This window comes from Urocitellus parryii, chromosome 12 (assembly GCF_045843805.1).
Source record: "Urocitellus parryii isolate mUroPar1 chromosome 12, mUroPar1.hap1, whole genome shotgun sequence".
Classification (NCBI taxonomy): Eukaryota; Metazoa; Chordata; class Mammalia; order Rodentia; family Sciuridae; genus Urocitellus; species Urocitellus parryii.
In genome coordinates this window covers 61,751,986-61,769,790 of record NC_135542.1, presented here as the reverse complement: position 1 = coordinate 61,769,790, position 17,805 = coordinate 61,751,986, and the positions used below count along the sequence as shown (strand labels likewise).

The following is a 17,805-nucleotide window of genomic DNA, read 5'->3' as shown; positions in this document are numbered from 1 at the left end:
CACCCCCCTCTCCTCCCATGAAAAAAGAATTCAGAAACTAGAAAAGAACACTACTACTACTTCTATTCATTCTCTTAGCAGTGCTACCAATGCAAGAAATAGACAAGACAAAGTTGTACTATATATAGTCACTATAATTGTCTATAGAACAAGTCCAAAAAATTTATATATTATTAGAACTAGTAGGAAAGTTAAGTGTAGTGGCTAGAAAAAAAAAATCAGCATATAACAATTGGTGGCATCACTGTGCTCTGTCACAATACATTGAATATGTAACATTAAGGCAAAATATTTCACTTATTAAATGATCTAAGGTACTCAGTAATAAACCTAACTACATATATGCAGCAACATTGTTTAAAAAAATAATTAGGTTCATAAGGAATATCTGAATAAATGGAAACACATATCATATGTATGGATGGAAAGACTCAATTTGTAATGATGTTCATTATCTCTCAAATAAGCTATAAATTCTGTAAACCGATCCTAAACTTTGTGTTCAATAATGAAGGGATAAAAAAATTAATTTGGAGGAACAACAAGTTGAGGGGACTTGCCCTGTCACTTATTAAGATTTGTTACAAAGCCATAGTAAATAAGAGTGTAATATTGGTGCTGATATAGATAGTGGGACAACAGAATAAAGAGTCCTAGAAGAAAAATATGCACATTGTATGTGACAGAGATAACATTAATTGGTAGGGAAAGAACAAACAAATAACAGATGCTGTGTCAAAATTGCTTATCCTTAAGGAAAAATATTCACTTTTTATCTTACATCATTCTCAAAAAAGTTCTCAATAGATTAAAGATCCCTATGTTTATGAATTAGAAGAATCAATATTGTTAAAATATCCATAGTGCCCAAAGCAATCTATTGACATTCTTCAAAAACCTAGAAGAAACCATGCTAAAATTTACATAGACCCCCCCCCCTCCTTACAACCCCAAATAGTCAAAGCTGTCTTGAACAGAAAGAATAAAGCAGGAGGCATTACATTACCTGATTTCAAGACATACACAGAGGGCTGGGGATACAGCTCAGTGTTAGAGCACTTTTGAGTAGTGTGTGCAAAGCCCCTGATTCAGTCCCCATTACTGGGTCCAGTGGTAGGGGACCCCCTAAAACTATAGTAATCAAAACAGCATGGTATTGGTATAAAAACAGACACATTCACCAGTGAAACAGAATAGAGAGCCTAGAAGTAAACCCACACATCTGTAACTAATTGATCTTCAATAAAGGTGCTAAGAATATACATGGGAGAAACAAGTCTTTTTCAATAAACGGTGCTGGGAAAATTGGGTGTCCATATGCAGAAGAATGAAACTGAATCCCTACCTCTTAACATATACAAAATTGAACTAAAAATGGATTAAAGGCTTACATGTAAGACCTGAAACTATGAAAGTGCCAGAAAGAAATGCAGGGAACAGCTTCAGGACATTGAAACAGGCAAGGATTTTTTTGGATAAGACCTCAAAAGTGCAGGAAGCAAAAGTAAAAATAGGCAAATGGGAGAAAATATTTCTAGCTGTACATTTGATATGGACTTAATATCCAAAATACATAAGGAACTCAAACAACTCAGTAACCACCACCATCCCAAAAAAACGTCAAAAAACTGTTTTAAAAATTGACACTTGACAAATAGACTTTTCTCAGAAGACACACGAATGGCTAACAAGTCATGTGAAAAAATGTTCAACATGACTAATAATCATAGAAATGCAAATCAAAACCACAAAGAGATATCATCTCATTCCAGTTAGAATGGCTGCTACCAAAAAGACAAAATATAACAAGTGCTAGGAGAATGTAGAAAAAAGGGAATCCTAATATACTGTTGGTGGGAATGTAAATTAGTACTCTTCATTAGGGTGAAAAAAATATGGAAGTTCCTCAGAAAATTAAAAATAGAACTGTATGATCCAGCAATTCCATTCCTGGATAAATATCTAAAGGAAATGAAATCAGCATGTTGAAGGACATCTACACTATCATGTTTATTTAAGCACTGTTTGGTAGTGCCAAATATTGGCAATGAAGTTGTCAATTGTCAAGTCACTACTGATGAGTGTATAAGTTGATACTACTTGTTAGAAAGCAACTTCCCCCTTCTAATTATATGCTTTAAAAATATGCATATGAGCATAATAAGACATATCTAAAGTATTTATTACAGAACTATTTATAATTGTGAAAAATTGGATATTATTTGAATCACTTTTAATAGAGAATAGATTAAGGTGATGTAATCATAAAGTAGAATATTATAGAGTTTTAAAATAAATTAATTAGAAGGAACTACATGAATCAGAATGGAAAAATCCTGATAATAACTTTGAGTATAGAAAGCAGCTTGCTGAAGAACATATATTATGATATGTATGTGAAGTATGAAAGCTTGAAAAATAATTCATTGCTTTTGTTCTTGATATATATGTAATTGTAATTCCTTTCATTCTTGATAATCTATTCTCTATTGTAATTGTAATATAAAAACCTATATGGGAAGGTTTATCAAATCCAGGATAGTGAATACTTGTGGGGATCAGCAAAGAAGGATGTAGACTTGTGAAAGGGAGTCTAAGGGATTTACAAATTTATCTCTAAGAATGAACATATGTCAACCAACAATAATAATAAAAAAAAAAGAATGAATATATGTGATGAGAGTTTGGATTCCCAGTGAATCGCCCATTTTTTTCTCTCTTGAGCTTAGTTAGCTGTTTTAGAATAATCCTGGCTACCGTTAGTTCAGAGCTTATTTTGTGCAAGACTGTATATATATGCTTTACATAGATATCTCATTTAAGTCTTAAAACAACCCTGTGAAGTTGGTATTATCCACATCTTCCAATGAGGAATCATTCTTACAGTAAATAGTTTGTTGAAGGACACACAGCTAGTAAGTAATCAGAATTGGAACCTAGGTCATTATGACTCCAAAGCTTATGTTTTTAAATCACTACACTATGTAAAGTCTTTCTTTTGTTTATATAGTTACTGTGAATTTTTGTAATACCATGGGGCTTTATTGAGAGGGAAAGAAGGCAAACATATATATTGTATACCATAATTTCTAGCAGTTCAAAGAAACCCAAGGTCTAATCAGAACTTCATTTCTTGTTCCTATCCACTCTATTCATTTCTAACTCCTTTCTGTTAATGTTGACACCTTACTAAACATTTCTATAAAATATACAATGAACTGCAGTTTCTGGTATTTTTACAGAAATGTTTAGTTGAAGGAATTAAGAAGTGAACTTAAGATGCTGCTGTAGGAATCCAGAATGACTTGGAACTTTATATGCCATATTGCATTTCACAAATCTTCTGATTTCTGATCTGGTGTTATTCTGGTACTTACTGTTATTACTGTCTTTCCTTAAAAAGCAATCTGAGCGGGGTGCAGGAGTGCATGCCTATAATTCCAGTGGCTTGGGAAACTGAGGCAGGAGGATCATGAGTTCAAATCCACCCTCAGTGACTTAGCAAGGCCCTGACAACTAAGCGAGATTCTGCTCTAAATAAAATATAAAAAAGGGCAGGGGCTTTGTCACAGTGGTTAAGCACCACTGGGTTCAATCCCAGGTACAAAAAAAAACAAAGAGCAATCTGGAAAACAACATTAAGGATGATTAGTACATAAACATATTGCTTGTTTTGCCATTTCCTCCTACCTCCTTCCACTACATTGCTCCACTTATTTCTTCTTCCTCTTTCTATAATTACCCTTTGTGGAAATGAGCTCTTATGAGAATCTAGAACACCATTTTCATAGTAGATTTAGACCTGGAATAGTGGATAGAATGGAAGATGGAAATCTGCTGCTAAAATCAAGTTTCTTACTCTCTTTTTTCCTCAGGAAACATTGATACTCTTTAGACCTAACTGTTAGAATTTAGTTTATTGATGACTAGCAATTTAGAAATAATGGTAAAATTTTTTTGGCAGTTTGGGTTAAATTGTTTGTTTTATGAAAGCTATAACAGTATATTTTAGGTAATAGAAACTGTTTTCTTTGTGTCTAACACAAAGAAAAACTATGAAAAAATAAGTTTTTGGCATCAGTAAACATTTATGCCTTATCTAATTATTGTTATCTATATTCTTTGTTGTTCAAGCTAAGCTTTCTTTGTTTTCCAGAGAACCAAGTCCTACTCTTTGCCCCTCTTAATACTGTAAGGAATCCTTTAATGAGGGATGCCACAACATATGAGGGTCCTCTTTGCTCATCAGAAATATTATATTTATTTTATTAAAATTATAATTAATAGTCATAATTTTTATTTAGAGGTTTAAAAATATATACATATAATGTACTGGCATAGATATATTTTCTATTTATAGTGGTAGGGTATTTATGTTTTACCTTGGAAAAAGATTATTTATGTTTTAACTTCTTTATTTTCTAAGGAACTGGCATTTGATCCATACGAATCATATGCTCGAGATATTTTACGGCCTGGTTTTCATGATCGTTTCCTTAGTCAGTTATCAAAGCCTGGGGCAGCACTTTATTTGCAGGTACAGTAATTTTTAAATCAAGATATATAATGTCTGAAAAGTAAACTTAGAAAAAAAAATTAAATCACTTTCTTTTCTAGTCAATAGGCGAAGGTTTCAAAGAAGCTGTTCAATATGTTTTACCCAGGCTACTTCTAGCCCCTGTTTATCACTGTCTACATTACTTTGAACTTCTGAAGGTAAGAAAATTCTAATTGATATTTATAAACTCTTCAAATGTGATGAAAACGCTTCACATATGCTAGGCAAGCACTCCACTAAGCCACAATCTCCATCCTGTCATAAATTCTTTACTATTCTATTTGTAGATATTATATGAGCATCCATGTACATTGGTGTGTACCCATTTTCTTTTTCCAGTTAAGTAAATCTGCAAAAGAGTAGCATATTTTTCCTCCAATTTCTATAGTACATTTTAAAGCAATTGTTAGATATTTTTATCTTGTGTACTTTTTGCTTCTGTGGCTGATTCTTTGAAAATAACCTTGGATTTATGCTTCCAAATCTCCATTTGGTGACCTCAGCAGATTCAGGAACTTAGATAAAGGAATATTCTCAGATGTGAATAAGGCTGAAATAATGGTGATGACTAATTCACCTAATTTTCTCAGTTCAAGTATAATCCCAGTAAAAATCACCCATTTGATTATAGTTCAAAATATTAAGAAACACTGCTCAAAAGAAAAGGGTCTGTTTTCTTTTTTCTTTTCCTGTTATGCTTGAAATTAAGGAAAAGAAAAACCTTAGTCTGTAAAATTTATAATTTGGCAGTATAGCCCAAAGTCATATTCTGTTTACTTTTAATGACCTAACCCTCAAAAGACAAAACAAGATATGCATTAATACTATTATTCCCTTAAATTGGGATATAGGTATTTGCTTTCTGGATTGATGAGTTATCAGTTGCTTTCAAAGTATTTTAACACTACTATTTGTGGATAGCCCCAACTGATAGACACTTAGGAAAAAATTGATAGGTTCAGGCAGGGTAGTACCATGTCTTTAACTCCAGCTACTCAGGAGGCTGAGGCAGGAGGATCACAGGAGACTACTCTGGGTAACTTAGATATATAGACTCTGTTTCAAAATTAAACATTTTTAAAGAGGGATGGGGATGTAGCTAAAGAAAGAGCATTTCTCTAGCATGTGGAAGGCCCTAGGTTCATTCCCCAGGACTGCAAAAAGAAAAGAAAAAGACTGATAGGAACGAAGTCAATCATTTATTTACCCTGTAGCTTTTTTGTCCCCATCACTTGGTAAACTCTAAAAGAGCTTAGTTTTGACATTCACAAAGTATTTATATTTGATTTTCAAAATTTAAGTTGAAATATAACTGGAGTTCCTGTGAATGCCTTCATTAACTGTACTAGTAATGAGAAATGAGGATGTAATCAATTTTATTTGCTTGTATAATGCTTTATACAATGTTTGAAGTGGGTAGGTAGGTCTACACTTATATAGGTAGTATTTCTGTTTCATTATGACTGCATTGAGGGAAGGAGAATCTGATCCACAATGAAATCTTTCATGAATCATTTAGAGTTGACTGTTATCACTTGCTTACTGAAACCTTTTTAAAGAAATGTACTTTTATCAGAAATAGAAAATAAGAAAAAAGACATTATTAGTTCTTTATCTTTTAAACAAATATTTCTTCCATCAAAGAAAACTCATATATTATAATTCTGTTGTTGAGAATGTACTACTAGAAATTTATAATTTGCTAGAACAGATCATATGGACTTTCTGTAATGAATCATTAAATGAATAGAAGATTTCTGAATTTAGTAAACTGGAGGAGCTCTCATCCTTACCTTTTGTTTCCATTTTCTAGGTTTCTTTGCCTTGTAGTAATTTGGACTTAATCCACTTAAATTTCAAGTAGGAATGTTTGAACTTGGAAAGAGTTAAGGGAGCAATAAAGTAATATTTAATCACCAGGTACAATTATAAAGCTCTTAGTACTCTGTTTGAGATTGTAAATGCTTACCATTTGTAATACAGGGTGGTTATTCTAAGAAGGTAATCAAGCTTTTGGTATGAGATAATTTTTATAAAGAATTCATTATGAAAACCAGAGTCATGATGAGACACTTATAGTTTTATTATCTAGAATCCTTCCTTGCAATGATTTCTCTGGTAGCAATTTTTACCTGAGCCTGTAATGGTGTTCTGAAGGATGCAAAGTCCATATGAAACCTCAAGGCAGTTATAATTTATAAATAAAAACAAGACGCTTCGATGAAGGTTCAGAAGTCTATAAAACCCATCTTTTTGTTTCTTGTTTTTTGTTGAACTCAGGGGTGCTTAACCACTGAACCACATGCTCCTTTTTTTTTTTTTTTTTTTAATTTTTTAGTTGTCAATGGACTTTACTTATTTATATGCAGTGCTGAGAATTGAACCCAGTACCTCACACATGTTAGGCAAACACTCTACCACTGAGCCACAACCCCAGCCCCTCCTGCCCTTTTTTATTTTTTATTTTGAGACAGGGTCTCACAAAGTTCCTTAGGGCCTCCCTAAATTGTCCAGGCTGGCTTTGAATCTGTAATCCTCCTGCCTCAACTTCCCAAGGCTGAGGTTACAAGTATGCACCACATGCCCTGCTGAAGTCCAATCATTTTAATAAGATATTACTTATTCCTCAGATACAGGCAGTTAATTGTAACTTGTGGCAACTTGCAAGATTTCTATTAGCTTAGGGGTTTATATTCCTGATTCATATCAGTGCCTAAAGTTATATTGCAAAATTAACAGCATATAGGGCAGGAAACTTTGTCTAATCCAGACGCTGATCACTTTTTAAAATTTTTGATACCAGAGATTGAATCAGCTGTGCTTAACCACTGAGCCACACCCTCAGCCCATTTTTTATTTTGAGATAAAAATTTAAAAATGCTAAGTTACTTGGGGCCTAGCTAAGTTGCTGAGGCTTTGAATTTATAATCCTTTTGCCTCAGCCTCCTGAGCTGCTGGTATGTGCCACTGTGCCTGGCTCTGATCATTCTTTTTTATGCTGAATTCTCTCAGCATTATTGTGCTGCTTATACTTTTCTTTAATTTGTTTTTGTTTTTTAATTAAATATTTTCATTTAGCAGTATTTTTAAAGTGTATTCTTTAGGATGCTAGTGTCATGAGATATTCTTTTTCCCACTTTTTCTTTGTGGTACTAGGAATTGAACCCAGTCCTTGTGTATGCTAGGCAAGTGCTCTACCACCAAGCCATATCCCAGCCCTCTCATGAGATATTCTAAAGTGTGGGGGGGTGTTCAGTGGTCAAATATTTGGGGACTACTACATCCTTAATTATGCTCCTAGAAATGTTCAGTGTATGTTAGAATAGTAAAAGCTTTGTAAAATTGCACAGTAAAGAAATCTAATTGTTTTTCAGCACTTCCCAAGTCAGTTACACTTGCAATCCCTTTAGAATGTGATGCACTTATGGATGTTACTTAGGGAAACTATCATGGGGATTTTTCCATCAAATGCACTTAAAGGCTTTTCAGCTCTAAGATTTTTTTCCAACTACCTGATTCTTCCTGGTTCTCCCCCTGTCCCTTTTTGGGAATTGCCATACTGCAGGTGTCAGTCTGAGCTTGGTAATTCTAGACTCAGTAATAATAGCACAAAACTGAGGCAATTAGAGGAAGGAAAACCCTAAAATGTAAGTGATAGAAACTAGACACGATTTATCTATGAGTGACATGGTTTTTGAATGCTTATTAGACTATATTGAGGTCTGATATTTCTTCTTGTATTCTAGCTCAGTAGCTTACTAGCTATGTGACTTGACTCAGGTTACTTCATTTTGTGTGTGTGTGTGTGTGTCCTGCTTTCCTTATTTATGAAATGCTTATTTCATTGTCAAACACAATAATATACATAAAAATACTTAAGGGTAATTTCATCACTAGTGCTATTTCTTCTTATCCTGAAGATATGTTAAACTTAACATTTTTCTTTCACGATGTCTGTTCTTTCCTGTCTTCCCAAATCTATATTTTTTCCTTTATTTCCTATCTTTGTTGATCAGCTCAGGCCCCTTCATCAGAAGCCAACACAACATCCTTGATTTTTCTCTTTTCCTTATTAGCAGATCCTCATGATTTGACTTCAGAAATGACTCTGCAATCCAGCCTGTTGTGTACCTTCTCACTGACAATGCCTTATTAAGCCCTCAGCATGTCTTGCCTAGACCAAGGGTACTGGTACCTTCCTTCTGTGGACATTGTACCTCCTGGAACTCCCAGATTGAAACATGCTATTGGTTCTCTGTCACCTGTAACAAAATCTAAATTATTTAGCTTTGTTGCAGCTATCTCTCCAACTTCATCTCTCAGTACTCTATTCTACCCACCTTCTGCTTTAGCCATAAAGAATCACTTAGCAGCTGTAGATATGTCAAATCTGTTCAGGGTTCTATTCATTTGCATGTCCTTTCCCCTTCATTTACTTGTAATTCATCTTCTTCTAACCTTCTTTTTCATCTGGGAAATTCAAACAGTTCTAGAGTTGGTTCCTCTATCAAGTTTCCCTTGTTCCCTAGGCTGATCCTTTCACCGAACTCCTTACTCTGTTCACAACTCTTTGTAGAACTTGTTCCATGTTTGTTGTCTGACTGTGTTCTGTGAGGAATGAAACCACACTCTATTATCTTTGAATTCTCATGCCTAGCACAGTATCTGGTATTTATGCTTTCAATAAATTCTTGTTAAAAAATGAATGCAAATATATATGTTTTTCTTATAATTCCTATAACTGTATTATATTTTAAAAGAAGGTTAACTGTAAAATTTATCTAATTACCTTTACTTGGGGAAGTGAACTTTACAAGTTCAAAAGATAAAGTCTAGCTGTTAACTGTATAAGACTTTTGAACTTCATATAAACAGTAAAACAGTTCTGAGGCTGGGTGGTAAGAGGATTCAGATGTTTGTCAAGGACAAGAAATTTTAGTTCAAGGAATAAATTTAAAAGATCTGTTGTATATCATGATGACTGAAGTTAATAGCAGTTTTCAACAGTATACAATATATTGTTAAGAGAGAAAAGTAGGTTTAGGTATTCTCATCACAAATAAAAGTATATTTGGTAATGCATATGTTAAATATCTTGCTTTTGACGTTCTAAATGTATATGCATATCAAAGCTTCACATTGTTACCTCATAAGTATATACAATTTTCCTTGTTAAAAATAAATTAGGAAAATTTATTTTTTTAAATACAAAAAATAAAAATTGTATTTTTTTAAATACAAAAGCAAAATGTGTAAAATACTCAAATATAATATAGGTATTGACTTACTAGTTTAATTTCTAAACCTTTCTCTAAATATAAAGTAATATAAATATGTATTGATGCAAAAATTAAGTCAAAAATGATTAACTTGAGTAATGTTACCATCCCCACACTGATGACAATTAGATATCATTAACATCACCAAATGAAAATGTTCAGTATAACTGGATTTCTCTGAACTTCAATCTTTCTAACAACCTTCTGTTTCTGAAAACAGAAGATCTCTATGAAATCAGAATATTTTTATTTAAAAAAAATAATATTTGTTTTGTGGGGTTTCTTATGTTTTTTAAAAAAACATGAATATGTTATACTACTAATTAAAGCATTTTATTTTATAATTGCACATGGAAAATTCAGTGAACTGAACTGAAATTAATCTCAAAGCCTCAAATATTGAAATAAACAAACAATTTAAAAAAAAGAAAATTAGCATAAGACTTTAATGTTACTGAAACTGAAGAAGAAAATACTCTTTCTTTCAGTGGTTAAAATTAGCAGTCAAGGGGCTGGGGATGTGGCTCAAGCAGTAGTGCGATCGCCTGGCATGCATGCGGCCCGGGTTCGATCCTCAGCACCACATACAAACAAAGATGTTGTGTCCGCCGATAACTAAAAAATAAATATTAAAAAAATTCTCTCTCTCTCTCTCTCTCCCTCCCTCTCTCACACTCTCTTTAAAAAAAATTAAAATAAGAAAAAAATAAAATTAGCAGTCAAGACTGTGGACTCATTCTTTGATTAGTTTGAAAGAATTACAGTTAATATTCTATGAAGCAGAAAACTTCTTTTATGAATTTTTGAAAACTACATTGTATTTTGAAGGTTAGGAACTCAGTAGAATTTGGTTCAACAAAATTATTTTGTTGTTGTTTCTTTTATCTCCCCAAGATATACCAAGGCAAACATTAGAAAAAAACTGTCCAAGATGACTTTGGACTAATTAATTTCCTAGAGAATTACCCTATTCTTTTCTAATATGCTGAGTCCATATAACCTAGGAAAAAGTAGGTTTTCTTTATTTTGAGAATCAGTTTGAAATCTATATTGCTATATATACATTAATGTCTTAGTTTCTTAAGGCTGCCATAGAAAAATATCACAGAGTGGCTTAAAGACAACAGAAATTTATTCTTTCACAGTCCTGGAGGCTAAGTCTGAAATCAGAGTGTGGGCAAGGCCTAGTTCTAAAGGGACTAGGGAAGAATCCATGCTGTTTCTTCCTAGCTTCTGGTGAATTCCAGCAATCCACAGTATTCCTTGGCTTATAGATAACAATCAGTCTTTGTCTCCATCTTTATAACAAGTTCTTTACAACCTCACATTCTCCGAGTCAGCATCCAAATTTCCCTTTCCTTTCTTTTATCAAGAACAGGATTTAGAGCTTACCCTATTCCAGCATGACTTCATTGCAAATTGATTACATCTGCAAAGATCCTATTTTCTAAATAGGTTTTTCAAAATCATTTCAGTTATTTGACTACTATAGTGAAAAGGTCTTTGGACTGAAAATTAAGAATCTTGGGTTCTAATTTTGCCTGTCTATGTCATCAAGTAAATGGTGTCATTTTATATAATGTCATGTTGAAACTAATTTAGAACTAATTTCTAGAAACTAACTTTCTAGAAATAAAAGCATGAATTTGTATATTTTTTAAACAAAGGGAAGCCATCCAGTGTTTGTTGATGAATTTAATTCATAATATACATCAGGTACAATTTGGAGAGGGGGTGGGAGGGATTGAACCCAGGGGTGCTTAACCACTGAGTTACATCCCAGCTCATTTTTATTTTTTATTTAGAGACAGGGTTTCACTAAGTTACTTAGGCCTCACCAAATTGCTGAGGCTTACTTTGAACCTGTGATCCTCCTGCTTCAGCCTCCTGAGCTGCTGCAATTACAAGCGTGTGCCACCTCACCCAGCTAAAACAATTTATTTTATGTCTGAAACAATCTTGAGTATTATTCTTCTCCTGAATACCATTGCTAATATTTTTTTTCCTTTAACAGCTCCTTAAATTTGATAACATTTATCTTCCAGGGTTTCCTAGGACATAGACTGTGCATATTGAATATGCTTATTCTGCATGCACTATACCATATTGATTACTGCTCCCAACTCTTTTTTTTTCCCCCTGGATATGCACTTTTTTCCCCCACATTTTTTATTGGTGCATTATAGTTTATATTGTACACAATCCTCTACTTATTTCTAAGGAGCCAAAAAAAGTAGTCACTGGTAAAAAGTGTCTCCTATCCTGTGAAAAGATAATTTTTATCATCTCTGTAGAACATATTAGTTCATAGTACTTTAGAATATGATTCCCCAGATGAGATTAAATACAATCTCATGTATGGCAGTATAATTTTAGAATTTGGATTTTTAAAAAATATCTAAATAAACTGTATTTGTAAAATTAAATTGCTGCTATTGCACAATGTTATTAAATAGGCACCCATGGAAAGCATGGCATTGAGTATCACTTTGGTAAAAGAGGATGTTGCCTTATTGAGTCTCATTTACATACTAATTGTATTGCTTTGTTTCTGTAGCAACAATAAACTACCCCTTTGATGGTAGTTAGTTTGAATTCTGCATGAGTGGCCAGTTCAAATTAACTGTCAAATAAAAGAAGTAACATGCTTAAAGAAAGGTCATTTATTACACCAAAATTTATTTTAGATGTTTGTCTAATGTTATGAAAGTAAAAACGATATTTAAAAATAATTCACAGAAAGGTTTTATGAATATATACTTTGGGTTTAGCAATATTTTTGAGATACCACTGTAGTTAAATGGCTGAGAAACTTGAGACTTTTTAAAAAACAATGCACATGTCTAAATGGATTTTCTTTCATAATTCTTTTCATTTGTATTAGGATTCTGCATGACATTAGACACGTCTGTCCAAATGAGAAATATAAAAACATCAATGACTAAATATCAAAGGCTCAGTATTCTGCTATTAATGCCAAATCTTTAAGGCTGAAAAATTGTCTTATATCTTATTGACTTGAATATCTCTAGCCTTTACTGCATAAATTCTTTTTTTTTTTAAAGAGAGAGAGAGAGAGAGAATTTTTAATATTTATTTTTTAGTTCTCAGCGGACACAACATCTTTGTTTGTATGTGGTGCTGAGGATGGAACCCGGGCCGCACGCATGCCAGGCGAGCCCGCTACCGCTTGAGCCACATCCCCAGCCCATAAATTCTTAATTCAATAATATAATTTATTCTTTAGTAGTGCCTTTATTAAATTGCCTTTTTTTACATTACCTACTGTGTTTGAAGCCTAAACTTGATAATGTTGATGCTAACATTTTGTTTCAAAAATTCTGCCATGTTAATAGGCAAATAGATTAGAATGATAGGGATGGAAAGTATTTTGAGAGATAACCCAGAATCCAACCTTCAGCCTACTAGCAATGTCCACTAAGTAAAAACCTAGAATCTTTCTTTTTGTACGTCTGGCCACAAGCTTTCTTTAACTAGCCATAGTGAAGAGCAGTAATAAAAGTAAAAGATAACCTCATTTTGGAAAATATATTTTTATTATCCCTTTTCTATTGGGAAATATCATGTATAGATTTTTCTTTAACATGACTGAATATGTTTTTAAATGCAGATTATGCCTCTGGTGGAAAGTATGGCAAATTTTTAATGAATATAAGAAATTTGGATAATAAAAGCTCAGTATTACATAGATACTACATTCTCTTTGTAATAAAATTATTATATTGTAATAGATGAACATTATTATGTAACATTACTTGTGAATAACATTAAAACATTTTAAGCTTCTATAAAAATGATTTGGGACATTAAGATATCTGTTTACTTTTCACAAGTCAGTAGTGTGAGTGTGTGTGTATGTGTATATACCTAATTTTTATCAATTGAAGCAAAAAGGAATGTGTTGACCTTGTGACAAAAATTCTTCAAGTGCTGATGTAGTAATGATGATGAAGCTCATTGAAAAGTAAAATTCTTTATAACTACTTTGAATAGTTTATGGTTTTATTTCTCATGTCTTTCCCTTTATGATAGAAATTAGATTTTCTTAAATGGTTGCATGAAAGCTCCATTGACAAATGTTATTTCTTAAGTTTTCCTTTTTTGATAGCCAGAAACTGGTTTAGAAGTTTAATAAACTACTATCACTTATTGTCACTCATACTTCTGGTTAATTGCTTGCTTAAGTTAAAACTACCTTATTGTATTGATAATTAGTTATTTAAGAAGTACAGGCTTTCTCTCTGACATACATAGATATTTGCCACTAATAGAGTTTCATAAATATTCCTAGCTTTACTCAATATCTTAATGTTGATACTAACGATTTTTTATGACAATGAAGTTGTTGCTAATTCTGTAGTAGAACTGCAAAGAAATCAACTTACACTTAAGTGCTACTGTTTGCAAAGTGCTTTGATTTTTTTAATATTATCACCAAAAAGGAGGCACAGCAGGCTTTGTATAAGTCTCATTTGGGAGAAGAAAAATGAGGCTCAAGGATCAAGAACCATGCCCCAAGTCACACAGAAATAGAGTCAAAATCTGATCCTAGGAGCTGGATGTGGTGTGTACCTGTAGTCCAATCCTGCTTAGAGGGAGGATTGCTTGAGCCCAGGAGTTCAAGGCCAGCCTGGGCACCTCCTCCAAAAAAATTTTTTTTTGTTTTGATTCTAGGTTTTGTGTTTGAAGTTCCTCTCCACTATACTGCATCCTTCTGTGTATTCATCTTCATTATCATTGTAATACTCTACAACAGTAACATAGGAATAGAACCTAAGTCCAAATTCCACACTTAAAAAAAAAAACAAAAAAAAAAAAACCCACCTCATTTATGTGCCGGGTGCTGTGCTAAGTCCTGCAGTAGTTAAAAAGACAGTTTATGCCCCTTATTTCTTTTCAGTAATGGGGAATTAAAAAAAAAAAAAACAACACATTATTGCTTATCACAGGAATAATCCATTTTTTAACATTGGTCCTCTTGTTTTATGCTTTAATATGGAAAACTTGGTTGCCTGTTAATTCTGATACTAATACACAATGAAGAAGATCACTTCTTAAAAAATACATGTGGTAGGAAGTATTGAATGAATGTTATTTTGTTATTTTTTAATTCTCTCTCTTTTTTTTTTTTTTTTTTTTTTTTTTGGTGGTGGGGATTGAACCCAGGGCCTTGTGCATGGGAGGCAAGCACTCTACCAACTGAGCTATATTCCCAGCCATTGTTATTTTTAATTCTTAAATGGCTTTATTATTCTGTCTAAAACTGTTCTGGTTCAGATTTATCTTTTTGGCTTTACAGCAGTTAGAAGAAAAGAGTGAAGATCAAGAAGACAAAGAATGTTTGAAACAAGCAATAACAGCTTTGCTTAATGTTCAAAGTGGTATGGAAAAAATATGTTCTAAAAGTCTTGCAAAACGAAGGCTGAGGTGAATATTCTCACTTTTTAAAGTATCCTCCTTTTCACCCTGAATATTGTGGTGTAAATTCAGGGATCCCAGTTCCCTCCTCAAGTAAACAATGAAGAAAATAGTTTTAGTGACAAGCTTGGTCTTTCAGAGGAAGTGACATCAAAGCCAGGAGAATTTGTTATTGTTTGAAAAACCTTTCATATTTGTGCATTTTCCTTTCATACTCCCAGACAAGACCTCCTGAGAATCAACTGGTAAGCTAAAGGAGAGATAGAGCAAAATGTATCGGGTAGATTTATGTCAGCATCATTGTTCTGTCAAAAAGTAAAATTAGTAATTGCCCTTTATTTTAGGGATTATATAACTCAAAGCATTAATTCAGATAACATTGCTTCCACTTTCCTAATTATAATATGTGCTACGTGTTTCTAACTTTGGGTCTTGTCCATTTAAACACTTGTAAATAACTTATTTTAATCTCTTAAATTACTTTTTTTTTTTCACTATGTTGGGCTACTTTTTAATGTTTGCATTCCAAATATTTAGTAGCCGAGATAGAAATAATCATACTGTAGCTGAATCTATATGGTTGAATTTTGTCAGTAGTCATTGTTCTTTTTAGAGCACTGAAAATTTTTTCTGTGTTGTTTTAGTTTCCAAAATTGTGTAGTTGTGTACCACTAATATATTTGAGGAATTAGTAAACACCTTATCAGTGTAACTTTTGATAATGTACTTTTACCCTATCCCTTATTTACATGAACTGTAGATTCTTTGTCATCTGTGCACTAATAATGTCTTTTCCTTTATCCCAGTGAATCTGCATGTCGGTTTTATAGTCAGCAAATGAAGGGAAAACAACTAGCAATCAAGAAAATGAACGAGATTCAGAAGAATATTGATGGTTGGGAGGGAAAAGACATCGGACAGTGTTGCAATGAGTTTATAATGGAAGGAACTCTTACACGTGTAGGAGCCAAACATGAGAGACACATATTTCTCTTTGATGGTTTAATGATTTGCTGTAAATCAAATCATGGGCAGCCAAGACTTCCTGGTGCTAGCAATGCAGAATATCGTCTGAAAGAAAAGTTTTTTATGCGAAAGGTACAAATTAATGATAAAGATGACACCAGTGAATACAAGCATGCTTTTGAAATAATTCTAAAAGATGAAAATAGTGTTATATTTTCTGCCAAGTCAGCTGAAGAGAAAAACAATTGGATGGCAGCATTGATATCTTTGCAGTACCGGAGTACACTGGAAAGGATGCTTGATGTAACAATGCTACAAGAAGAGAAGGAAGAGCAGATGAGGCTGCCTAGCGCTGATGTGTATAGATTTGCAGAGCCTGACTCTGAAGAGAATATTATATTTGAAGAGAACATGCAACCTAAGGCTGGAATTCCAATTATTAAAGCAGGAACTGTTATTAAACTTATAGAGAGACTTACATACCATATGTATGCAGGTAAGAAATGTGAAGTTGCCTGTTATTTTGTTTTACTGCTTCTAGCTGACTGTGTAGGTTATTGTGCCCAAAATAGAAAACAAACTAACAATCTAAAATCTCTGCATTCTCGGAGATCATTTTCTTTGACTAAAACTACCACTTATATTTCCTTGAATTTTTATATTTTCTACCACATTTATATACATTATTTTAAACCTTACAGAGAGTTACAGATGAGAAAATGAGTCCCTTAATTAAACTTACCCAGTTAGAAAGCAGAAGAAACATTAAACAATAATAAATTATCATTGGAGTCTAAAAGCTGTATATTCCTTTATCTCTTTTTTTTTCTTTTTATCACTTCTACTGCTGAGCGTAAAATAAGTAGAAATTATAATATGCATATATCACCAGAATTGTGCTAGTAATAAAAATATCCCCAGCGTTGCTTTTTCATAATTCCCATTCCTAAATCTATTAAATTTAGCAATTCCATTTAAGTATATTCAGCCTTTTTCCCCCTTTTTTTATAAATAACTAATGCTATTTTTAGAAAACAGTTTCATCTTAACAGGGAAATTTTTAGAGATAAACCTGCCCAGATAACAATAGGAAGATTAGTATAGGCAGAATCAAATATTATGGCTGAGAGGTAAGGAGTAAATATATAATGATTGTTTGTAATTTCATTTCTTCTAATGAAACAACATGATCATCTGTTCTTCAGCCTTCAATTTCTCCACATACTAAGAAGTTTTATAATTGTAAAATTTTGTATGTTGTGAGTATTAGAGCACTGAACTTAGACTTGGAAACTTGACTTTTTCATAGTCCCTTCATGTCACAGAAACTTGATTTTTTTCATCTCAAAAATCAACATCAAATAGCTACCTTGGTATGTTGGTGGGAATAGTAAATGAAATAATATCACATGTGGAAAACTCTTTGCAAAAATATAAATGTAAACTGTTTTCAAAAGATTTTTATTATAAAGTGATTATTATAAATTATAAATGATTTAAAATCAAATGTAACTCAATAACATAAATGCTGTTCTTAAACTGTTAAATGTTAGTTAACTTCGT

General features: G+C 32.7%; 1 protein-coding gene across 4 annotated transcripts in view; it reads left to right on the top strand.

Annotated features, from left to right (window-relative positions):
- Sos1 (SOS Ras/Rac guanine nucleotide exchange factor 1) overlaps window positions 1–17,805 on the top strand; it is a 118,024-nt gene that overhangs the window by 61,855 nt on the left and 38,364 nt on the right. For 2 of the 4 annotated variants that reach the window (XM_026410119.2, XM_026410120.2), the window contains exons 7-10: window positions 4,427–4,537; window positions 4,618–4,716; window positions 15,158–15,285; window positions 16,083–16,738. In XM_026410119.2, the coding sequence (XP_026265904.1) occupies window positions 4,427–4,537; window positions 4,618–4,716; window positions 15,158–15,285; window positions 16,083–16,738 (994 nt within the window). The remainder of the gene's footprint in view (window positions 1–4,426; window positions 4,538–4,617; window positions 4,717–15,157; window positions 15,286–16,082; window positions 16,739–17,805) is intronic. The other 2 variants (XM_026410122.2, XM_026410121.2) reach the window with 2 other exon arrangements.